The sequence below is a fragment of the Tympanuchus pallidicinctus genome, unplaced genomic scaffold, assembly GCF_026119805.1.
Source record: "Tympanuchus pallidicinctus isolate F22 unplaced genomic scaffold, pur_lepc_1.0 scaffold5, whole genome shotgun sequence".
Taxonomy (NCBI): Eukaryota; Metazoa; Chordata; class Aves; order Galliformes; family Phasianidae; genus Tympanuchus; species Tympanuchus pallidicinctus.
The window spans coordinates 8,600,086-8,626,040 of NW_026294769.1; the positions used below are offsets into that span (position 1 = coordinate 8,600,086).

Genomic DNA, 25,955 nt, shown 5'->3' on the forward strand with positions numbered 1-25,955 from the left:
AGGATTTGGAAGACATGAAAGATATGCTGAAAAGATTATTTTTAAATCCCGCTAGACAAGAACAAACTTAGCTTGTAGTTTGAAGAAAATGAAAGTGAAGTACCTTGGTGCATGAACAGTTGTTTTTTTTAATTAGTATTTTGATCATTTTCCAATTAGTTATTGCGACAAGGATGTATCTGAAACAGAATTAATTTAAATTTTATATCAATTTCTTTTCTCTCACAAGAAGCATAGAGGAACAAGAAAAACACCCTAATAAACGAAGCAAAACATGTTTTAAATTCCTAAAACCTTAAAAAAAAACCTTTAAGAAAGAATCTGTCAGTCATCTTTGAAGAAGGATTTTTTCAGATTTGCTTTCATGTATAATTATAGGACAGAACATCTATTACTGACCCACGTATTCCTAATGCAGAGCAATCAAAACACCAACACTATAGGACTGCACAGCTCTATTGCTGGCTGCCTTTTTTTTCCATTAAACATGGAATCAGCCTGCTTTGTATGAGGTCAAACTCCCAGAAAGATTTCCATATTTCTGTAGTTTACTCTTAACTGACAGTAGGCAAAAGTGTACCAACAGCAATCACCAAAACAGCACTGCTATTCCAAGGAAAAAACAGAAAAGTATTCTGAGGCAGCAACTTCTTAAAGTGGTCAAAGGCTGCTGTACCCCAGCCCCTCTCCTGCCAGACAGTAAGCACACCAGCAAGTTCCAGTTAAGCCAGATATGGGCAGTAGGGTCAGTGCTGTTTGGAAAAGTCCTGTCCACTAAGTGAGACAGCTGCAGCTTTGGGCAGATCAACTAACGCTGCTTGCTTTCAAATATCCTCTTCCCAAGAACCTCTTGCACATCAACCAAGGAGCAGATCAAAGCATCTGACTCCTTGTGTCCTAGCAAGCTGCTAAAGGACCATGTCTTTCCCAAGCGCTCTGCAGCCCTTCCTGCCATAGATGGCCAACCCAGTCATCATGATGTTATGGAAATTCCCACAGTTTGCTAACAAAGAAGCACAGTAGGACAAGCCACCTTGGCAGACTAAAGAAAACACCAGGACTGCAACAACCTAATCCATTTCAGATATCTTTCATACCATATGCTTTTGAAAAATCATTATCATGCCTTTCAAATAACAAGATTAAACTCCACAGAATTTGCAGTGAAAAGATAATATGGCTAACTATATATTTGTATCTAAGCTTGAAATAATCTAGCATGACATCTCACAGCTGGCAACAAATAAATAAATCAACAAAGTAAGGCCACGTGAAATACCTAGCCTTGGTATCACAAAGATACAGAGACAACCATGGTGAAATGGGTACCTAGAAAAAAATATAACACGTTCAAGGCTTGCTTTTTTATCACTTTCAAATGTTTGAAAGTGATGGTTTGGTAGTTCCAAATACTTATTTAAAAAAAAAAAAAAGGAAGAACAAGAAAGGGAGATGAAGGGACCAAAACTAATATTATCAACATACATCAGCAATTTAAATCATCTGAATCAACGATGTTAGAGGAATTAGTTGCATACTTAAAGTTCAATATTTGCATAAGTCTTTGCAAGTTGCAAATAGAAAGTCAGATAAACTGATTCAAGATAAAGACCTGGAAGGCACCACAGATAGACTATTACAGTTTAAGTCTTACACTAAACTTGCACTCAACACAGAGTTTTCAGGGGACACATTTGTATATTTAAAGGATTTTTTCCATCCTATAGGGAGGTTTGCAGTGATCATTACATCAACAGCATTTCCATGTTGAGAGAATGCAGGAAAGGAAAAGGATGTAGCAAAACACCAAAGAATCTATCAGGTACAGCTCTGGATATCACATATCATTTATTAATATTTCAAAAATGCTGCAATTAAGAGGCAACTACATTTTACTTTGTTTTCCTTTTTTTTTTTTTTTTTTTAATGAAATGGTAATTCCCTGTTTCTGTACTTATGTATTTCCTTAGATACGCAAGGAAGTTATCAATCACTTTTCTTCAAACGTTGCTACAAAATATCTTGAAGACCACTGAACAGAAAGCTCTCACACTTTAAGCTGAAGGCAGCATCAGCAGATTTGAACAAATCTCACACTTCCAACATGCTAATTGGTCTGGAATCTGTAATCAAATGTTTTCTACAGAAGGAAGTTGGGTGGACTGAAATCAATGAAACAGATGCAGGAAATCTTAGCACAGAAACACTTGGTCACAAAAACTTTCCATGAGATGTCCCACAGAAGCTAATGCCGACACTTTCGCAGAATAGCGCTCCTAGAAATCCAGCCAGTAGAAATAAAATTAATAATAATGACAATCTTACCTGGTCCCAGGGACAGATGATTCCTCCGAAACACATAAAGAGATATCCCATGGCAACAAGACATACCCAGACCACCAACGAAAATACACGGAGCAGCTTCTTAAAGACAGGCTCTAAGCAGACAAGGATAAATATAGCAAAAAAAATTGCTAGAGCTGTTGGAACAGTTATTAAAAATGCCACGTGGTCTTCAATTTCCTGAAAACAAAGGAAAATGAAAAGGAAGTTAAAAACTGATGTACTTAAAGGTCAGACCAGAGTAAGACACTCTTAACTGATGGTGCACTGATATTTCAGAAAGACATGGGAATATCAATCAAATGTCTAGCAATATGAATCAAAACAGGATTTCTGTCCATGTAAGGAGCTGTAATTTGGATTAGCTTCATAAATAACCATTAGCCACACGAATACCTCTTTTGTTAAATTGAGATGTATATTATTTGAAGTAGATTGAGAAAACTAACTCACACTGAAGTAATGTGGTAGGCATGAAGGACCAAGTGAATTAGAGGCAAGGCATATCCGATCTGCAGAAAGTGGCACAAGCTTTTCTGCTCCTGAATTCACAAGATCTCTGCAGACAGTATGGTTCACAGGTTAAACTGAAGAATCTCCACTGAAGAACGCAACTGTCTAAACACCTCCCAAACTGATGCTGTCAATAAGTCCTTTAGAGTCTAATTTTATTGACATCAATATCTATCAGGTACTATCTATCTTGCTTCTTTTTGAAGCACTCAGCTGGATGGATGGGTTACAGATTATATGCACCATTTTTTTCCTAGCAAATGCTAACTTTGAAATGTGCAGCAACATGCAGTGTAATAGCTGGAACGTACCTCAAAAAGAGATTCAGAATAAAGCGGAATTAAATTTATTTACAGAACCTGTATAAAAGTTACTACACTAATATGTTTAAATCATCTAGTGATAGAAGCATTAATTCCAAAGCATCCATGGTTGAAGTACAACAGCACTGTATCAAAGGCTGGTTGTACAACCTTCATTCATTCATTCAAGCAGCTTTTAGGAGTTCTAACAGCAATTTTTAATAAAAAAAGGATTGCAAAAGGGCCTAAATGCTGCTGTTGCAGCAGTATAATGCCCTCCACAAGTCACACTGCAGAAACGCTTCACCTCTACTTCTCCTGTTGGTGAAATCATGAGGACAATCTGAAAGCGCCCATTTAATCATTTTTCAGCACTGATTTCAACTGATTTTCCCCTAGTTTTGTAATGGCTTTCTTAGTGTCTGATACTTTTTGCCCACTGGTAGCTCGTCAGCTTAAATACTTAACATTTTATCTTCTGTGGGCTTTTGATCTTACTTATATAAAACTTTCTACAGGTAGTGCAAAAATAAATAAATAAATAAATAAATTGGAAACGTGTTTCAGCATTTTTTTTCCCCCTCATAAAAGACAAACTACACAAGCCAGTATCTATAAGAGACAAGTGCTGTTGCACTCTTTCACATCCTTCCCCTGCTGTTCATGACCTTATTGTGCATGCTCTGCACACTTCCATGCTCGTCAGCTGCCTCCAGTATGCTCACCCACTGCCACAAGTGTCCCCACGCCTCCGGTCAGCACCACATCAGGCAGGAGCCACGAGCTCAGGCATACACATAACCAAAGCAGACTCTGGACTTTGACAGGACAGGAGAGGAATTGATCGACTTTCTGCCAAGCTCATTAGCTGATATGCCATATGGCTCCTGGAGCAGAGCAGCAATCCCTGGCTGCTGGAAACCAGTGGAAACACAGCTATGAGAGCCTACCTCTGATCAGGCAGGGCAAGCTGAGGGTTATCCTTCCAGTACCTCAGCTATTGCTACAAAGTCAAACAGAAAGACAGTAGTACTTTTCAGAACTAACTCTTGCCTTTCTCACCTTTAAAACAACACATTTAAGTTACCTTATCTTCTTCTGCGTATGACTGTATAATAATAAATGGGGTTTTGTTCATCCCCACCCCTGAAGTTTATTTCAGTAAACATCTTGATCAGTTTCAGCCCAGATTTCATCAAAAGCATTTAATTAAACTGTTTCACTCCTGCACTTACAGGTGGGATTGCAAAACTGTTACGCACTGAGAAGTGAGACCCCTCCCCCGAGACAGGACAACGTCACTCCTTTCCTCTCCCTTTATAGATGGGACATGACAACACTGTCTACCATACAGTCAAGGTTGCAGACATGAAGAGGAACTCACACCATCCTAAAGAAAGCCAAGATTCAGGAAACTTGGACTTAAGTGACTTAAGTGATGTCAAATTTGATAACATCAAATTCATAACATGGTAACAATGAATCTATTAATGAACTACCAGGAATTTGACAATATGCTTCTCCAGTTCAGTCATGTATGGGTACATGTTGCTTTCTAGGATGATCTCGCTCTATAACAGAATAACATTCAGCTTTCAGTTTACAGCACATGTATACACACACAGTTAAATATCTACATATATACATATTCTATCATTAGATCAATCTATCAAAATTTTGTTCCTTGTTACAAGCTAATCACCAAAAAAACCCTTTTTTTTTTTTCTTTCTTTTTTTTCTTTTTTTTTTTTTAAGTGTAAACCAACCTCAACACTTAGATGAGCCATTTCAATCACCAAATGTAAAAGTTATTCCTATTATCCTCCCTTGTTTGATTGCCTATTCCAAAGTTTTGAAGTTTTGGTTTGCCTTAAATATATGCAGCAAAAGAAATAAAAAATAGACCCCAGTTACACCAGCTTCTCATTCCATGTATATGAAAGCGGCTTCCCTGGCTTCAGTGGGACTTCACCTAGCTGAGCCGATGACAAAGCCACAGCTTCTAGAAGCCCAAAGTGCTTATATCTCACCATACACATTTTTTATCTAAAGTAAAAGATGAATTTAATGATAGAACAGGGTAAGCTGAAGGCAATTAAAGTATACATATAAAAAAATAATTCCTGCAACTTTAATTCATTTAATTCAATTCATTCAATACATGGGACTTTTCCCAATATTGCCTGTAAAATATGTGCTAGTTTTAGGCCAACAGAGGCAGGCTGCCTGACACAGGATTTTCTTCTCAAAATTACTTGCAACAGTATTTTTCTATTTCTCTAAAGAAGTGAAATTTTCAAAGAGGAGGACATTTAGAGCTTGGAACGTCTCTATCAGCATTAGCAATCATCAGTGTGTTTAGCAAGTTACAAGATGATGTCAGGTACAAGGACAATTCCCAACAATAAAATGTTCTGTTTCCCTAACTATTTCCGAAGGATGGAAAAAGAACCCACACAAAACACTTTCCTTCTTTTTTATTGCTTCTCACAGAAATTAAAATACACCAGAGGTAATGGAATTAAACTATCAGCATGACACTTTCAAATATAACGGCTAGGCCTACAATACATGGATCTTACCTGACAGCTCTATCTTCCTGAGTGTTTGCTATCTTGCTGCCTTTTAATCACTGAAGAAATTAAGAAGTCTACCGTTACAAATTGTTCTAACCCCCATAAATGCATAAGTACGTAATAATATTGTTATCATCTCTAAAATCTGAATCACTTTCACTGATCTTTCCAAAAGCTACAACCTTTTCTCATTCCCCATCCTGTTCCCTCCCCTTCCAAATAACAGTGTGCCTTCTGTTTAATTTTAAACATCAGAGCTGCTGTAGAGCAATTCACTCTTTTATAAAAGCCACACAACTAAATAAAGCACCCTATAAAAATGAATAAACAAGCATTTACAATAGCAGTCTCAGCATAAAATCTCCTCCCATCATCTCTCTCATTCTTTTGGTGCTTTTTCCTTTATTCTTGTCATCTAATGGAATTTGACACCAGTCTACAGACAGCAGACCCCTGCTGAGATCTGAAATACCACATGCTTAGTCACAATTAATTCAAACCATTTACTATACTAAATCATTACTAAAATCCTTTTTTGCTGAGATCAGTGAAATGCTTCTAAATAAGAACACATATTTTTTAAAAGTGAGCAGTGTTCTTCAAACATTGAAACTATGTAAGATTTCATATAACTACTGTAGAAAGTGTTGAGCATTAAAAAAAAAAAAATAGCCTGAAGGACTATTAGCTCACCTACCTCCTTAACAAAGTAGGACATCTTCATTTAAGCAGGCTGACTGCAGGAATCTGTTCAGTTACCTCTGTAGCAAAAATTGGCCATTTTTTCCCGTAAAATCTTTTCCAAGTCTTGTGAGAATGAGAACCACAATGATTTTCAGAAGATGTCACCACCTTTCTCTTCACAGAAGTACACAGCATTTCAGTTCTCTAACACCTCAAGAAATAGTTCTCTCCAAAGATAAAGATATAAAAATCTCCTGGGTGCTTGTAACTTTTATCCCGTATTTTTATATTTTAGTGAACTTGCTTACAGCTGATTGCAGTGTGTCATATACTAGGCAGCTGGAAAAATCCCCATTTTACTGGGAGATGCTGCTGCTCCCAGCCAAGGAGCTGTACAGCTTCATTTAGAATCTCATCATTTAGGACAACTGAAAAGTTTTCACTGACCACCGCAGGATTTTTTTCCACCTATTTCATCACTATGAGAGCACCTTCCCTCCAGAAATGATGATTTGCCTTTAAGTCCAGATGCCATTTCCAAGCCTCGTGGTATTTTCTGGATCCACAACTAAGAAAAACTTCTCTGCCTTTCACATCTACTTTTTTCTTTCATAACTCAAAGCTTTGCTCGTGCTTTCTTCTTACGTTCCTGGTTAGAAGCTTTCTCGTGTGCCTTTATATTTTAGTTGATTAATCATTTATTGAGCTTTCCACAGCATGCTCATGGACATTAGCAACAAATTAATTGAACTGTACTTTTTAATCAAACTGCCCTGCCTTTTATGTTGACAAAGTGCTTGATTTTCACCAAGAGATTTCTCCCTCTGATTCAACATTCCCTCTTTGGTTTGGTACATCAATAATAAGAACATCAGGCTCAACATCCAGTTTCTTCACAGAGATTCTTGTCTTGAGAAATTCACTTCCCCATTAATGAGTCAGAACCACATTCTGCACCTGCTGTTAGCAGACAGTGATATTTGACTACTCGCCTGCCAGCAATCAGACCAGCAATCTGCACATCACGTGCATAGTGAAATTTAGATTGTCATTATAGCTTCCAAGCTGCTGCACACACATATATGTAACTACAAGAAACAGTTCTGGATTCATGGCCAGATTCTAGATCATTTTTTATTTGCTAGTATATTGGGACATTATCAGTATAGCAACACTTCATTCAGGTCCTTCAGGTGACACTTTCATCACCTTGAACATTTCCTCAAACTTCCAAATAGTGAATAACGTGTACTATAAAATATACGAGAAGCTCAGCATTTTGCACCAATGCAACAATACTTGTGAAATGAACTATTCTTTGTCTTCACACCATCTGCCCCAGCTAGCACAAAGACAATAATAGCTATAATAAAATGACTAACCACTTAAGTCTTGGGAAACACCCCAGCGATCACCTATGTTACTGACTACAGTATCAAGCATTTTTGGCCTGTGGGTCTTTAGTGAGTTTAGCTGTGTAGCTGTTCACATTCTCCCTTGCTTAGTACAAAGCAGCTGAATCCAATTTCTTCCTAGTTTGCCCAATAGGAATGAGTGTTGATACTTCAGTGTTGATACTTCAGTGTTGTATCAATCAGAAACACAAAGTCTAAAATACCAGAGAACACAGGCTTCTCTGCTTGACACAAAAACATCAGATCTCACAGAAGGTTTGGCTGTGATCTCCAGAGGTACAAAGGAACAGTCAAAGGCTATGACCAGTGCAAATAACACTAACATAAGGAAGGCTAGGAGAAAAGTCCTGAAGGCAAAGTATTGGTCGCTAGTGGAGAAATAGAAGACTGTAGTAGCTCTCTCATCAGTGTTTCTGGAACAAAATAGGTTGACAAGCTTAGGTTCAATAAGCAGCTAAGAAAATTAATTTAAAAGGTAATTTGAAGAAATCAAGGAATCTTTAGGTACATGGAAGGTGCTCTTGAGAGGTAGCTAAATTTAACCTAAATTGGAAAAGAATGAGTTTGCTGGCACTTCAAAGGTCATAGGAAATCATTCAAATTGAACAGGTTACGAGGACATAGTACATTAGGAAAAGGTTCTTCTCCGAAAGAGTGGTCAGGCACTGGAATGAGCTGCCCAGGAAGGTGGCTGAGTCACTGCCCCTGGAGGCGTTTAAAAAACATTTAGATGTTGTACTGAGGTACATGGTTTAGTGGGGAAATACTGGTGGTAGGTGGGACTAGATGATCTTGGAGGTCTTTTAACTTTGATGATTCTGTGATTCTACATGATTTAAGAGAAGCAATAATGTTGTGGAGATCTGTAACTCCCAGCTACAGAGGACAGAAGTTTATTAAACTTATGCAGGAGAGAAATGCCAAAAAATGCCATAACAGACAGATTCTCTTTTTAAAGTTTGCAGAGAAATGAAACAGCCATGTGAAAGTATACACATTTCTGTATAAACACTAAAAGCCTAAGAAAGACATGGAAAAAATAAAATGCCTGTCGTTAAATGGCATTATTTACAGAACAGTCCTACTGAAAACTTGGTGGAAAAAAGACCTTCAGTAGAATATCACTGCTCCAGATAGAAAGTATAAAGAACAGACAGAAAGTCATATTTCAACAGGGACTGAAGAAAGCTAAAACAAAATCAATAATCTAGGAGAATCAACAAATAACAGTAAGCGCCTATGAATTAAAACACTAAGCTGAACAGCAAAAGTTTATTGAAATACATCACCTAGAAGACTAATATCCAATCAGGATGGAAACTGTATGAGATTTTATGAAATACAGAGGTACAGACAGGCTGCCAAGTAAAAAAACACAACAGGTAATGGGATACTTCAGTGACTCTCAGCCAGACTGGCTAAGGATCACATCAGCAGATAGAAGCTAAGACACTTGTTTAGGTCTGGCTCATGGAAGAGGTGGAAAAAACAAACAATAACAATAACAACAAAACAGTCACACAAAGAAAAAGAAAACACTCATCTGATCTCAAGAAGTAGGAAAAGCCTGTGTCATAAAATGTTACTGTTGAGAAGCTGCTTTATAATGGTGAAGAACTGAAGAACAAACAAAACTCGAACACTAAAATTAACAGGCAGAGCTAGAAATTTACAGATTAAAATCTTCATAGATGGCTATAAAAATCAGATGCTCAAACGAAAAGCTAATCATTTGCCCTAAATGACTTGAGAAAGATCGAAACAAAGCCAGAACCTCAATAATATAAGCCAATAAAAGAATATGAGATATCATTTTTCAGAGGGTAAAAACAAGTAGCAAGTTCATTTTAAATCTTAATTAGGAGCAGGAAGCCTGCTAAAAAAGACACAAGCAAACAGATGATCCAGGTGTTAAAAAGAATGGAGAGATCAAACTGCAGCAGGACTTAAAGAAAAAAAAAAAAGTGAGTACATCATGGGGTTGTTCTCATTGCAGAATACATCACACATCAAAGAGTCTGTCTCAAACTTAAGATAAGTGTTGAGTTCTACAGGTGAAAAAAAAAAATCACAGAATAAAAACAAAAATCAGAAGGAGAGAATAGGGTTCTGCAGAAAGGGCCAACTGAATTTATGGAACAAAGAGCTGAAACCATAAAAAAATGTACCCTTCACCCAAAAGTGTCCAAGTATAATTCTGTACACTTGATAATAGGCTCTTGGTTGACTACTAACATTTTGAAACTGAGATATTTGGCATTTATAATAGGAAAGCCCATGAAAACATCACTTCTGTGCTCACAAGCAGTTAAAAAGCAACCCAAACCCCAGAAAGTTAGTAGAAGAATAAACAAGCGAGAACATCATAATGCTACCTCAGTGCATCATGAATACCACCAGCAGTTCTGGTCCTCCCACTGCCACAACTCCAAAATGAATACAAAAGAACTCAAAAGATATGCTTGCGAGGGTCAAAGCTGCAGCACTGCGGACAGATATTGGAATAATGTTTGCTTTCATTTTCTCTTTTCTCTGCATAAAGCAAACACAGCTGTCCATTGAAACAGCTCTTATGATTTTTAAAGGTAGTGTCCATCCAGACCAACAAGGATTGACAACCACTTGAATAATCTGCATGTAAATACAGAGATAGAGAATACCACAAGCCTAAGACCTCTCCTACATGGATGGGAATACAGGACAGACACCTATCACAATCAGAAGCATAATTAACAGAAGCAGAGCCTGGTACTTACGTGTTTTATACAGATAAATATGCCCTGCACAAACCCCACGCACCCAACCGCAATGGTAAGCAGCTTTTCTTATTTTTTCTTTTCAATTCTCCCTTATCACATTGGCAATTTTCTCTTTCTTTAGTTTTCACTGATTAATAATCTCTCATCCTATTATCTACATCATAAGCAATCTGTCGGTGCTTACAACTTTTGATTAAATAAGATGGGCTTCAGAGGACCTCCAGAGTGCCAGGGAACTTGAACTGGACCATCATGCCATTTAGCCACTTCACACAACCTCAATTTTCTCTCAGCTGAGGATAATCGAAAGTTGCCTTCCCCCCTAACTCATTTACTAGCCTGTGAAAAACAAGACACAATTACTGGTGGCTGAAGCCTGCGCTTATGAAATTGTCCTACAAAATGACTCCGGCAAGCACAGAAGATAAGCCACATCCCAGAGAGCAATGACAGTTAATTATGTTTTACTCCCTCAAGTATACCTTGCAGAAGAGAGTCGAGGCAATAAGAAGCAAAGTGAGTAGAAGTTTGTGTTTTGATGAAAGCAATTATTTCAGGCTCCAGGGCTAATTTGGTGTCTATGCACATCACTCAGACTATTTTTAAAGTAAGTGTAGTGATCACCATATCTTCCTTGCATGTTGCATTTATGCACATATTGATTCTGAATTCATCTCCATAAATGTGGTTTAATAACTTAGTTTCTTTAGATCTTTTGAGATGTTCTCAAAATCCTTACTACCTTTATCACCAAAATAAGCTTAAGGGAACTCTCCATTCCATACTACTATTTACACTAAATCCAAAAATCTGGATGGGTGTAGGTGAATGCTTTTTTTTAAAAAAAGTATCTTTTACAGCGAAATTTATTCAAAACGTAACACAGTTGAAAGAGTTACATTGATTAAATTTTATGGGTAGTACATTATTTCACAGGACTCAAGAACATGTTTCCCAGCTTAACTGTACTGTAGCACGTATTGTAAGTGAAGTTACGCCCTTCCTCACATCCATACAGACCCCTGGAACTTGGAAATATTGGCATTCTAGTTCACTCCTTTGAACTATTCAGTAGTGACAACTGTATTTAGATAGTAACTGTCAAACTGAAGCTAAGGGGTACTTTCCCCCCCTCCACCCCTCCTTTAGTCCCAAATTGGTAGCTTGGGAATCTGGCCAGAATCAAGAACAAATGCCAAGATTGGAATTGTTTAAAAGTAAGAATCACAGAATCAACCAGGGAGCATATGAGTTTCAACACAGGAGAAAACAGTGCACATTTTAAAGGTCTGTTTAATAAAGAAAAAGGTAGACTTAGGCTTATTTCTCCGGTGGGTCTTTTGAAAACACGTTTTGCAAGAATATTCCACATCTTTTACATATCAGCATTAAAAGGTCACATGAAAAATAGTTTTAATATTGAGAAGTCACAACTGTCATTGTGTAATTACTTTTCAAGCTTTTCCAAAGGTTGGGCAATTACTTCCTAAACACAGCTATTTTTATGACAGAAAAAATTCTTAGAGTTTACTCCCCTAAGGACATATTCCACACTTTCACATGCCTGTCAGTCAAACTCTGAGAGTAGAGCCAGAAGCCATTGCTCCAGCACTTCGGAGCACATCTTCTGGATCAAAAAAACCTCAGAACTAGGACCACAAATGGTGGAAGGAGCAGATGCTGAGATGGCAGATCTGAGGGCTGCTTCCTCTGCTTTTCCCAAATGCCTGCCTGGAACACGCTCTCATCAGAGTGATGCAAAGATCACTAAGAACAAAATAGTTCTGGTTAGAGAAAGAGACTAAGTAAATGTTTTAAAAAATAAAAATAGAACATTTGAAGCAGAAAATGCGTAGATCTTTCTAGGAGGATCAAGAGGTAATTATCCAAGAAAAAGATAAGGTGAGGGAAAGGGAAATAGAACTCTGCTGACTCGCTGATTTCAGGGTCCAGAACCTTAAAACCAGTAGTTTGATCAATTGACAGATTCTCCTTTTAACATATCAATACGGCTTGAGCTGACTCAGTTCTTACTAAAATATATAGAAAGCCACTGTGTTCAGCAACTGGGATCACCACCAGGTTATTGCTGGGAACTAAGCACAGGATGAAAGATTAAGGGTGCTCAGCTGCAGTTTTTCCCATGCCCAGCCACTCCAGAGATTTGCAGACCACTTCTACCTGTATTAAAAGTCCATGCTGCCATCAGCTTGGAGTGATGTTCCATGCAATCTGGATGAGTCCAGTGACTGCCATCATTATGACAAGAAGTATTCCTATTCACAGCAGAAACATTGCAGCTGGGATGTCTAGCAAACTTCTCTAAGAGACGTCATGAAGGCACAACCCAAGAAACTGATTTACCTTTTCAATGACAGTTTTAAGACTTTACATGAGTCAGATAGCTTCATCCATGACAAGGAACTTGAAACCAATTTTAAAAGTTTTAAGCAAGGTAACCAGAAGGATATTCACTGGTTCATGGCAAATCCACCATGAAATTGCCATAGATGATTTGTGAATCAACACACCTGGCTCGATGCTGATAAAGACAGCAGAAAAATCACGGCCCATCCACCACCTAATTCCCATTGCACCTAGGTAAACAGCAGCTGTAGTCAGTTTATCTGTTGCCACTTATGTCAGCTGCAGTAATGATTAGAAATTGTGGATCCATGGCTTGAGTCACAGCTGCTGACCTAAATCAGCTTTCCATTGATAGAGTATCCACAAAGCTTTCACCTGGTAAACTTACAGTTCAAGGCTCAATGTGGTGCCAGTGTAGCTACACCCATATTTTTACCCAGCTCTTACTCAGCATTCAGGTTATTCAACATGAAGGATAATACAAGAAGAGAAGTTGCCACAGGCACCTCATTATCTGGATGGCTGGTTAGAGACTGGCAAATGAGACAAGCTCTTAGCGGCATTAAAAGCAACTACAGATGTGCTGGGAGTGTCATTAATAAATGAAACAAGAGCCCAGGCTGATATAGTACCTGGGAACTAGACCAGATACAAAACAAGGTAAGTCTTGACTCAGATAGGAAGAAACATCAACCTTTACAGGACCAATTCAAGAGGTAATACTGGCCACAAAAGTCACACAAAGATATTACTGGAGAAAACAACTGACAGGGAGGGCAAATCATGAGACTGTATCAGACAGCCAGCAGCGATACCTGGAAAATATACTGTGATTTTATGGTGCCTAAAGATAAGAAAAAACCTGAAACATGGCATTCCCTCACAGAACAGTTCGATATACAGCAGACTTTCAAGCAGAACTGTAAGCTTACAGCTGGAATTACTGAAAGAGAAGACATTATAAATAAACTGATTTTTGCTTTGAATTCTTCTTCATCTTAATAGCTTAATTAATGTGTCAGAATGAGTTTAAGATAGCACACCTTGTGGTCACAACAAGTAGGCAAACAGCCCCCCTTCAGCTTGATCTTCAACTCATGAGGATTTTGCTCCTTCATTACCTTTGTTGTGCCTTAGTTTTCTTTCTTGTAGGAATGGATATGCTGGGGTTTGAAAACAGTATAGCAGATGCTTTGGCTCACTGTTAGTCTGCAGGGATTCCAAGGAACACTTTCAAAGGCTTGAGTATACTTGGATCTGGGGAAGACAGTTGTTGCTTTAGAACCAAATGTGCTATAAATTATACAGTGCTGTTCCTAAAAGATTTCTTGAAATTTCCATTATGAGTGAACCTAGAACACAGCTGTATTGCTCTATACAATTAGTTACAACAGAGCACTTCATTAACAGAGTATAACATCACCACAGCACCACTGTGATGACCTGCTGGTGTGGATGAATGAATTTTTAGATCTAAAGTACTGACAAGGACACTACCAGAATCATGCAGTAAAAGCCCATCTGCAGGCACCTCATCACTTGAGACACTGTGATGAGAATGAACATGTTTCTTCTTTCTGCTATTTTAAGCTGCGTTTTCCACACGGACTTGAAGACTTTTCCCCCTCTATTTTAGGATGAAATTCTAATCACGGCAATCTGGAAGAGTTCTAGGTTTGGCTGATTGGCCAGTTTTTGCCAGAAGTATAAGGATTTCTTTTAAACAGTTAGACTCATCAGAGAAAAGGAGGATTGTTGTTGTCATTCTAATCATGGCCCCAAGAAAAAGGCACTCTCCTGAGATGCTTACAGGACTCTTCTGACCCTCTTCTTTCTGTGCAAGTGGTTTGGAAGACAGACTATTGAGCAGCTAAGGATAAGTAACTTCATAACACTTGAGGAGAGGGAATGCATCCCAATGTCACATCGTGGAAGGACTCTTCGCTCAACACACACTCCACTTGACCATTGATACCTTCCAGCTCCACAGCATATCAACAACCACATCTTAAGAGCCTTCACAGGATCACCTGTAGCAGCAAGAATTCTGAAGGCAGATAAGGGTATAAACCTACTGACAATGTAACCCCGCACTTCAGGCTTGCAGTGTTTCAGCAAAGACCACTGACCAGACTGAAAGAAATATATATCTCACAGCAGATTGGTGGCCCCTGAATTTCAGGAAAAACAGAACAAAAAGTCTTGACAGACTTGGGTCTCATTTCACCACAAGGTCCTTAGCAGTGCTAAGTGATTCAGATACTACAGAACTGCTTTTACTGAAGCCTGTATCTACACCATAGTGCAGTCTTTATGTCTAGAAAATATATATTTCATGCATGTATTATATTTGTGAAAGTTACAGTGTTCTAATAAATTGTACAGTTTGGGCATCAACCCTGTTTTCAACCAGAGTTTTGTTTAACTGCATAAGAAACAAAACATCACAACAGCAGATTCAGATATGCTGATATTTTACATTAGATATTTTTAAAAATACTAGTCAGTTTAATCTTTTTTTCCTATAAATTGCAGGTATCACAGATATGTTTTGACCAGATACATAGCTGTTCTAGATACTACTAAAAGGTGGGATGCTTTTAGTACTAAAAAGGGTGAAGGAGGAAAATAATGAGTTTGCTCTACACATTATATTATTAAAAGATCAAGACAGTAAACAGACAGAAAATGAACCTGACATCTGGCATTTCTAAGCACTGGAAGGCATTCACAGATTTGGGAAAATAATTTACTCTCTATCGATTAAAGCAGCTAAACATGGAAGCCTGACTTCATTTTGCCAGTTTTCTATTCACACCAGGTACCGAGAAATACAGAGGATACTTTGACACAGGAAATACAAAGGCTGATACTATCATTACATTATGCAAAGCTTCACGATTTGAATGGTCATCTCACAGGTGGACTCTGGGAGTCTCGTATCAAGTGTTTGAGGAGATAGAGCGCTTAATCCTGAAGGTCAAAATCACATTATTTTCCTGAAACAAACAAAACCAAAAATCTCCCAAGAAACCACTCTCAGTAACAACAGCAGTACGCTGCCTGAAAGAAAAGTAATCTGATTTCCAGGCACACTTTGTAAGTAATCTTGTTTACTGTAATTTTGCAACAGCTTTTATAAATTTTTCATCTGAAACCGGGAAGACTACAGCTGGTATTCTGGCAGGTTGAAAGAGCTGAATAAGTGGAATGCATCCCGGTGTGGTTGGCTCTGCTGGGGAGTAGTTAAGCAGACATTGTTCTTCCTCAATAAATAAAATTTAAAAAGAGAATTCAGATCTCACCAAGATATATTTTAACAACTGAATTAAAAATAAAGTGGAAGGAAAACCTCTCACTTCTATCGGGTTCATCTTCTCATTAGAAAGCCTAGAACATAAAAAGGGTTCATCTTTCATATATACCCACTTTTTTCCTAAAACGTTCGATCTCACATTTTGCATCCTAAGCTGTGCTTTGAAATAAAAGTGAGAAATATGAATCAAGTGTTGCAGTGAGTCACTTTGGAATTTTGTTTCCACAACAGGCTTAAGTAATTTTCAGTAAAATCTTCGCTGCTTTGTATGAAATCTAAAGGAAACAACTGTTGAGAAAGATTTCCTTTAACTTCAAATGCACGGCACAGACCTTCACAGAACTATTTCCATTCACTTCCATTTACAGATGTAAATATGCTGTCAAAGCAATCACATACATACAAGACATGCAAAATAAAGACAAGGATAGAAGCACTGGCTCTCCTAGCTCAGATGCTCATAACTACTAGACACTTGCATATTATCAGGCACAAAAACTCAATCAAGGTTCCACAGCCTTACAACAAGAGAGTTCTTCAGCCACATGCAGGAGAAACAGAACTAAAACCTTTAGAAATATTTTCAATCCCAAATGCAACTAGAGCTCGACTATAATAAAAGGCTTTTAGGTGAACATCTGGGCAGGCCTCCAAAGGATTTTGCCCAACATCCTGCGGCTGAAAGTCAGCACAGACGAGCTCTCTCTGCGCCTGAAGTCGCTCTCATCCGCTGACTGGAAACTTTAAGGACAAACCCCACCTCTCTCCCCACTCACCCTCTCAGTTGTGAACCACAGGAAGATAAGGCTCAGGAAAAAGGTTCTAAAAGCATTCTTTTTTTTGTTTTCCGGTATGTCTGGAATTCCAAATGCAGACTGAACTATAAAATTCACTCTTTCTGTAGCACTATGCATGGCAAGATGCAGTCGGATCTTTGTTTTGTTTCCAGAACTTTCAGTTAGTCCTCTGAACCAGCACTGTGCCAGTGTTGTTACTATGAATGACTTACTTTGAGAAATTGAATTATGAAAAAGGCAGGTGCAACTTGTGACAACAAGCTACAGGTCGTGCCATGACAAAGAGCTGAAATTCAGTGCTAAGAGCTGTCAAACCCAAGTTGTGCCGGCTTGGCTGGAGTTAATACTGTATACCTCCCACACCTGCCCATGCCTTAGTCTGGCTGTTCTCCCCCTGTCACCCTCCAGCCCTGATGGATAAGTCCTCCAGCCAATGCATTTTAATTAAACACTGTTTATTTTGCATTTGGGTACACAGAACTCCACAGCTGAAACATCTAAGCATTAAGCAACTGAATTTGGAGCCATTGCTAATATTACTGGCTTCACCTGAGCAATTTTACACCTGTTCTGCATTTAGTAGGAATAGCACTTACAAAACAAAGCACTGAAAACATTAAGACAAATACATAAAGGAAATAAGTCGGCAATTAACTCTAAGCGTAGCAAGTCCTGCAACCACTTCCTGCAGGTTTTAAGACAAAAGTTTGGTCAAAACAAGCAGGAAAGCAGGGTTCTCTATCTGTTCAAGCAACGTTATGTGCAACGCCTCTAGGAGAGGCAGCAAGCTATCCCTGACCTACTTGTTCTCGCTCCTACAGATCGTTAGCTGTATTCAATAAACATCAAGCTCCCCAAAAGACCGAATACCTAAACAGGAATAAGAAAAACCAAAAACTGAGACCCCTCAAATCTCCGTTCGCTACTTCCGAAGCCCACAGCTGTGCAAGCAGCCCCTACTCACTACCAACAGCAAAACTCCGTAAGAAGCAAGAATGTTACTGCCCTCTGCAGCCTCTCCCTCGCGCTCGGCACAAGGGCAGAGCGGCCCGGCTTGCTATGCCAGAGCCGCGATGCCAGCTGTCAGCGGCTCCGCGACGCGCTCCTTCCCGGGGCCGGGAGCCCTCAGCTTTCGCACGGGGGGCATCGCGCACAGCCAACTTCGCCTCCCCGAGCAGCGAAGGCTCCCTCGAGAAAATGGGTCAAACGCTGGAGAACTGAATCATTGTAGGGGGGGGTATTAAGAAAACAACGGCCAGCTGCCTACTTGCCGTCCAAACGTGACTACTCGCATTTTGGGAAGAAGATTTAAACCCCGCCAGCAAAAGCAGAAGGTCAGCTGGCCACTCTGCCAGCTGGAAGGAAGCAGAGCCAGCGAATTAAGCGAATTAAACTCGGAGCGCCCGCCGCTCCCTCCAGCTCCCTTCGCCTCCAGCCCCGCCCGCGCGCATCGGGCGCCCAACTTTGCCCGGGGGTCCCCGCCGCCGCCGCCAACTTCGCCCCGCAGCGGCTCCGCGCTCCGTCCAGTCCCCGGCACCCGTCGCGTCCCTTACCAGCCCCGAGGCGAAGAAGACGGCGAGCAGGGCCAGGCAGGCGCCCATCACGATGAGGAGTAGGAAGACGATGAGCGGGTGCTGCTGGCTCATGCAATAGTAGGACTCGTAGAGCCAGTCCCGGGAGCGGGACTGCTCGCCGCCCACCCCGCAGCCGCCCGCCTGCTCTGCCCGCTCCAGCAGGTAACGGCGTCTCCTCCTCCCCATCATCGCTTCTCGCCACATCGGATGCGCCGGGCAGAGCCCGCGCAACTCCCTCAGCGCCGCCGCTGCTGCAGGCAGCCGGGGAGGGGAACGGGGCGCGCTCCCGCGCGGGAGGCGGAGAGGAGGAGCCGCGGCGGCATGGTGCAGCGGGCGGGAGGGCGGCCGCGGCCCCGCGCTGCCGACCCGGGGCTGGGCGCCGCCGGGAAGCGCCTCCCCGCGCACATGCCGCGCCCGCTGCTCCGGGTGGCGAGAGCGCTGCCCCCGTGTCCCCTCAGCGCTACGGGAGATGCCCGGGAAAGATGTCGTGTGGTTCCTACCGTCCGAGGTGTGTTCCACGAGATCCTTTTCCACACGGATCAATCTCTGGTGTAAAGCCCTACATCGATTTTTGTCAAAATTCGATATTGGAGCAACAAAACACGTTTTCCCCGCCTTTAGGTGTGGCCCCTTGCCTTATTCTGAAGGACTTGGTTACTCCTAAAAAGCAGGCACTCAGAACAAGCTGCAGTACTGTCACCAAAGTTTCGTGTCCATCATGCACAATGTTTACCAGCTAAAGTTTTGCACTCACACAGAAGCAGTTCTCTTTTCCCAACCCAGTGAACGCCCCTGTCACAGCACAGATCATCACAGAGCAGCTTGCATTCAAAGGGACCTCAAAGCCCACCCAGCTCCAACCCCATGCCATGGGGCAGGGGTACCACTCACCAGCCTAGCTGCCCAGGCATCATCCAACCAGGCCTTGAACTCCTCCAGGATGGGACACAACTTCATTGGGCAGACTGTGCCAGGGCCTCACTGTTCTTGCATCGAGAAATTTCCTCAATCTTGATCTCCCCTTTTTTAGTCTAAAACCTCTCACAGGATGCAGGCCTGCCTCAGCTCAACAGTGAGAGGAAGACACAACAGTGACACAAACATTACTGGGCCACAATGCCACAAGGGTGGCTCCTGGTGACTGGAGTAAAAACCAGCAGCAAGAGGGACATGGAGCGCTATAATACAACTAAAAGTGTAAATCTGGGGCTATTATGAGTGATCATAGATGAGAGATTTAGAGCTAACCATGGCTGACCACAAGCCAGCTAGGAGAGGAGGCAGGTAGCTAGAATGGTATGGACTGAAATTTCCCCATTAAGATTTGATGCTGCTTTCTCCCTCTGCCACGTTCACAACTTCACATGGAGGAAGCAGTACATAAAGTAGCTTTGTAAGAAAACAGAGAAATCTATACTATATATAGCTCTTAAACCCTGTCGAGATACTTGCAGTGGGGTTTGAAGCAAGGATGAGGTCTGACCTTCTTTGTCCCATTCCTTCCAGCTGCTGGAAGGAAGGAGTGAAAGTCAAGGAGCTCTTCTTCTGAGATGCACGGCTGGGCAGCAGGCACAGTTGAGGAAGAAGTGGAAAGAAGTTCCAACTGCACCCACTGTGCTGGGAAAGAGAGGGGGAACAATTCTCAAGAGCAGCAGTGAGAAGATTGAAGGATGAACACAAATTTATGTGGGGAGAACATTCTGGCAGAATTAATTGCCGGGAAGGAGTTAGTAGAGGTGGGTGTGAGAATTTTTGCAACATGAAAATGCTTTACTTACAGTCACTTCAGAAATTATGGAGTTGGCCACCCTCACTGTCACATACACACATCTAGTGGGGTAAGCAAGGGGAGGTTAAAAAAATATGTATCAAAAGACAAACCAAAATCACAACATAAAACTTCTTTTTAAAAGCAGATCACAATATTTGGGATTTGAAGGCTTCTGAGTGTCAATCTCTCAAGGGTGGGATGACCAATATCACACATACTTATTTTAAATATAAGAATAATTTCATGATTTTGCATGGATTCATAAAAGTGTAAAAAATCAGAATGGGAAAAATAAAACATTTTTCCATGTGAACAACAGCCATTTCCAGAAAAATATTTGAGGCTTACACAGTATGCTTATGCAAATGACATTTCTGCTTGTCTTTTTTACTCAAGTTGATTCTGCTCTAATATCTTTCCACTACTTTCCACCTCTCTGAACTCGAACAAAAAAAGCCTTTTCAAGGAGTTTACAATGATGATTATGTCATTTGTTTGATTTGGCAGGGTTTTCTTTGTTTGTTTGTTTTGTTTTTTAGTAATATATCATGCCTGTAACAACTAATTTCTCATTATATTAGTCTCATGCAATTTCTCAGGAAATAAAATTATAATTCCACAGCAAAAATCTTAATTAACCCAAAGGTTTCCTAGTGGTATCTTGTGCCTTTTCAGAAAAAATGAGTTCAGCATAAACCTGTCTCAAATTTTGAAAGACTCGACATTAGGTGCTTCAACAGCTGCACTAGAAGGAAGCACTAAGTTACTTTGCACTTGACTTCATCTTCTGTTCCACCCAATAGACTCACTCACCTACTTTTCCTCCCTTCACTTGAAACCAGCATCTTTCAATTCATTCTTCAAACTCCATCTGGGATCACACACATTAATATCCAGAGCTCCTAATAATCCTTAGAGCATATCATATAGTTAAAGAAAAGGGTTCCATGTACAAATAACATTGTTATGTAATTAAAGACTGCAGATTCTATACATCAGCAGTGTAATTAAAAATGTCACAGTACCTAACTCCACACAGAAATAGACCTTCTAATTTGAATGCTCTACTTTTTAAATTACATATTAACTTTTTTTTATTTTAGGTTGCACTTAATTAAATGAGCATAATTACAGTCAAATGATAATTCTGACATTGTTGAAGTTGAAATGCCATATGTTTTTAGAGACCAATTTCCCTAGGTAGCCTACAGTCTGCATGCTTGCCAGGCTCTAACTGAAGGTGGCTGTAAAGGAAAAGGAAGATGCAATGAATTTAAAAGTCTAGGGTTAAAGAGCAAATGACTTTCAGAAAATAGCTGAAGTGCTATACTGCACTGTATTCCCCTTATTTCTCCAAAAGGGTACAATAGCAAGTTAAAAAGCTAATACATAGCATTGTCAAAAACTATCCACTGTGTATTCTTGGAACTCCAACAGCATTTAAGATTTTGCTTTTTGAGCATCTGGTGTCTGAGCATCCACTGTGTCCCTCTGTAAAAGCAGAGCAACACAGGACAAAATCTTGAGGGCTACAGTTGCTTGTCTAAGCAAACAGATGCCAGAGGCAGTATGCTTTGAAGCATCCCAGAGAACTTCCATCCAGACCATCTCTAGAACTTCCTTCCAGCCCCAACTACTCTGTGACTGTGATATCACAGCTTGTTACCAGTGTCAAGGGATCTGTGACAGGTCTCAAGGAGAGAGCAAAATAGGAACACAAGATGCAGGAAACACTCCTGTTCCTTGCATATCTCCCTTGCCATCAGGGATCTCAATTGAAACTCCATAAGCCTGCATCACTCCCATAATCCATTTTCCCATCCCTATTGCCTTCTCCTACATGGGACACTGGATTACCTTACAAGAGGCCCTTCCATCAGGATGATACACAGCACTTGGCCAACCTGTGCTTCCAAAAGTTGTCTGTGGCAGCACAGCAAAAGATGGGTCAACAAGCTTGCTTCACCCTGGGAACACCAGCCCTTGAGCCATCCCTGCTATGACAGCAGTGACAATTGGGCCTTCATACATCTGGCTTGTCCATAGCTTTAGGCTTAAACTTGGTGCAAGGAGTCTGGCTTTCCTTATGGCCTTGAAACTCATAGGTTGAAGAAAATCAAATCAGCATTGGCAAACTACCTGAAAACATTAACTTCTCCATCAAGGATACACAATTTTTTCTTACTGATTAATATTGAAGACTGCTATTTTTTACTGGATTTTTCTTCTCAATTTATTTTATTGAGTTTAGTTATTAGGACTTGGTCTCCCTAGCATTATAACAGCAGGTGTGTTTTATTCTTCAAAAAATGACATTGATTTGCTACAGAAATATTTGATTTCACACATCTGGAATCTGATGAAATTCACTTTTTATAAAGATAAATAATGGTTTGAGTTGTTCAACACTATTTTGAATTACAGTCTGGCTGATCTGTAACACCTTATCTTCTTTTAGTTTTCTCCTTCCTCCTCTTTACATCTGGTATCTAACTTTGGTCTTCGCTCATTCTCCATACGCTTTTAAGAGTAATGTCTAATAAGGTTTGGAGTTACCAAAGAAGCTTTTTGAGTTCCAAATGATCAGAAGATACCACAGTAGTCTCTGATCTTCCACATTTCATTGCAGATAGTACTTACATAGGCCATTTAGCCATAGATAATCTTTTTATTCAAGATTGGAGCAAAAAATAGACTAGTATTTTATTTTAGATGTTTTAGTATCAGCTGTTAGCTGACCCACTATTCATCTAACTCCACAGTATATTTCAAGAAGGGAGTGAATATAGAATTATCCATAAGCATGTTTCAGTTATATCTCTTGCAACTTAACCCTTATTTTGATCATGCCGGTTTTTATACTCACAGTTACAATTTGACTTATTTTCCAAATTATGAACTATGTCATCCCTTTCCATTTTCAAGACATTGACCTCCCATTATGTTTCCTAATCTTTCCTTCATATTGGGACAGTTTGCACTTGAACACTCGTGCAAACATAGTAGTGTTCTTTAGGAAGCCATCTACTTGCCAATATAACATTCTGCTTTTAGGTAGGAGATCTAGAGAAGGAAGTAGCAAAGGAATAACACTCTTGAGAAATTTAAAAAGGCTCAAGTAGCTTACAAAATTCCAGCTGGATAAATTCAAAGTCAATACTATAGGCAGATCAGGAAAGACCTGTTCAATATACAATAACAGTCCAAACACTCTAACAGCACTAGAACGCATAGAGAATAGGGTGATGAATAATTCAGAAAATACAAAAATGCCTTTTATTGATCAGTCATACAGCTTTGTCTTGAGCTATGTTACTGTACTTACCTCGTGATATTGCACAACTAGAAACAGATTCTTCAGAACACAAGTAATCCAGGACCACACCTCAAGTATTGCGTTCAGTTTTGGGTCCCCCACTACAGTAAAGACAATGAGGTCCTGGACCATGTCCAGAGAAGGGCAATGAAACTGGTGAGGGGTCTGGAGCACAAGTCTTATGAGGAGCGCTGAGGGAGCTGGGATTGTTCAGTCTGCAGAAGAGGAGGCTCAGAAGAGACCTCATTGCTCTCTACAACTTCCTGAAGGGAGGTTGTGGTGAAGAGGAATTTGGCCTCTTCTCCCAGACAATGAGCAGGACGTGAGGAAATGGCTGCAAGTTATATCAGAGGAGGTTAGATTAGACATAAGGAAGAACTTTTTCTCTCAGAGAGTGGTCAGGCACTGGAATGGCTGCCCAGGGAGGTGCTGGAGTTGCCGTCCCTGGCAGCATTCAAGAGGCATCTGGATGACGTGCTGCATGATATGGTTTAGTGGCTTGTAGTGGCAATAGTGATGAGGAGACAGTTGGACTAGATGATCTTATAGGTCGTTTCCAGCCTGGTGATTCTATGATTCTATGACAAAGAAAAGTTTCCTCTACTTAGAAAGAATTTAGGACTGTAGTCCACAGAGATGAAACGCATAAGAGAGAACATAGTAACTGCATATGACATGCATCATTAAGAAAGACTGCTTAGAATCTTACATTTTATCTCAGAGGAAAAAAAAAAAAAAAAAAAGAAAGAAAATTGCAATAAACTGAATGAAATTCATAATTACTAAGTGAGATGTTCTTTCACGTAGCCTCTAGCTCATCTGCAAGCACTGGCACAGGAGGCTTTTAGGAACAAGAATTTAACAGGGTGAAGAAATGGATTTGTTTTTAAATGGTTGTCAAAATACATCTGATAACTACCAATAACAACATATGTTGTGAGAAATATCGATCCTATTGTTTCATGACTAATGTCAGTGCAAGGCAGTAGACACAGAGATGAGACAAAAATATGAAAAGCAGATATAAACAGTGGGTTTCCTACATCTTCCACTAGATCCTGGCTTTTGGAGGGGTAAGCTTTTACTTTTTTTACTTTTTTTTTTACTTTAAAAAAAAAAAAAAAAGAAGTGGGATATTAGAGGAAATGGTTCTTTAATCTTATTTTTTGCTACAGCATAGATTGTACCTATTGTTTTAATTCATAAAAGAAAAAAAGAAGATATCAAGTTCCTATTTGAATGCAGCTCAAGGCCACTGACTGAAAGTCTACTTACTCATACATTGCAATCTTCATATTCACTCTGAAAAAAAAAAAAAAAAAAAAAAAAAAGACACCTATATGGTAACATTATTTTGTTTGTAGACCTTTTATTGTGATATCTTCCACCTGCAAAAGCCATTGAAAGTAACAAAAAGTGCACGTAAAGGAAATCTGTAAATATCCAGCCCTTCAAAAGCTATTGCAATAATCAAATCTGTCCACTACATAAATTACATAATAGGTTCCATTATGTATATACATAAGTAACCTATTCAGGTTACTCTGATTAACCCTTACTACTGGACAGAAACATATAAATCTAAAGATAGAATGGTTAGAGTAAATAAATATGCGTAACTGCAGTCATATCTAAGAAATTTGTGTTCATATTTATCTGAAGACTTGCTTTTGGAGAGTTCTTTCATGGTTTAGTTTTTTTCCCCTCAGTAGCTGTTACAGTTATTTTCAAGGAAGTTACCAGGTACTGCAAATGACTGTGGAAGGTAATCTTTCAAAAAGTCAAGATATGATCTCAACTCTGAAAATACTTAAAAATAAGCAAAAGTATATACGTACTACTTTCAATGTTTCTGTGAGACTTTTTAAAAACCTCAGAATTAATTGATGAAATAAGATTCTGAATAGTAATAATTTCACTTATGAAAAACCCCAACATTTGCTATTGTTAGTTTTCTAGCATTCTTGGCTTCAAAAAAGTCTGTTTGGGCACATGTTTGTATAGTTATCCAACTATGTATTTGACCATCATCAGTTACTATTTTGCTTGAACTGAGGACGGAATACTCTAGGAAATGTTACCAATAAGTTAGTATTTAAATTTGTTTTGGCTTGAACTGACTTAAGCACAAAACTACAGAAATGTTTTACATTACTCTCGATCTGGACCTCAGGTAAGTTTTGTCCATAGCTTACCTGTTTGCCAGATCTATACTGGCAAAC

General features: G+C 39.7%; 1 protein-coding gene across 2 annotated transcripts in view; it reads right to left on the reverse strand.

Moving 5' to 3' along the window:
- ADCY2 (adenylate cyclase 2) overlaps positions 1 to 18,965 on the reverse strand; it is a 203,536-nt gene extending 184,571 nt beyond the window's left edge. The window contains exons 1-2 of one of the 2 annotated variants that reach the window (XM_052703930.1): positions 18,626 to 18,965; positions 2,326 to 2,523 (exon numbers count right to left, since the gene is read on the reverse strand). In XM_052703930.1, coding sequence (XP_052559890.1) covers positions 2,326 to 2,523; positions 18,626 to 18,850 — 423 coding nt within the window. In that variant the 5' untranslated portion in view covers positions 18,851 to 18,965. The remainder of the gene's footprint in view (positions 1 to 2,325; positions 2,524 to 18,625) is intronic. The other variant, XM_052703931.1, reaches the window with a different exon arrangement.
- Positions 18,966 to 25,955: the final 6,990 nt, after the last annotated feature.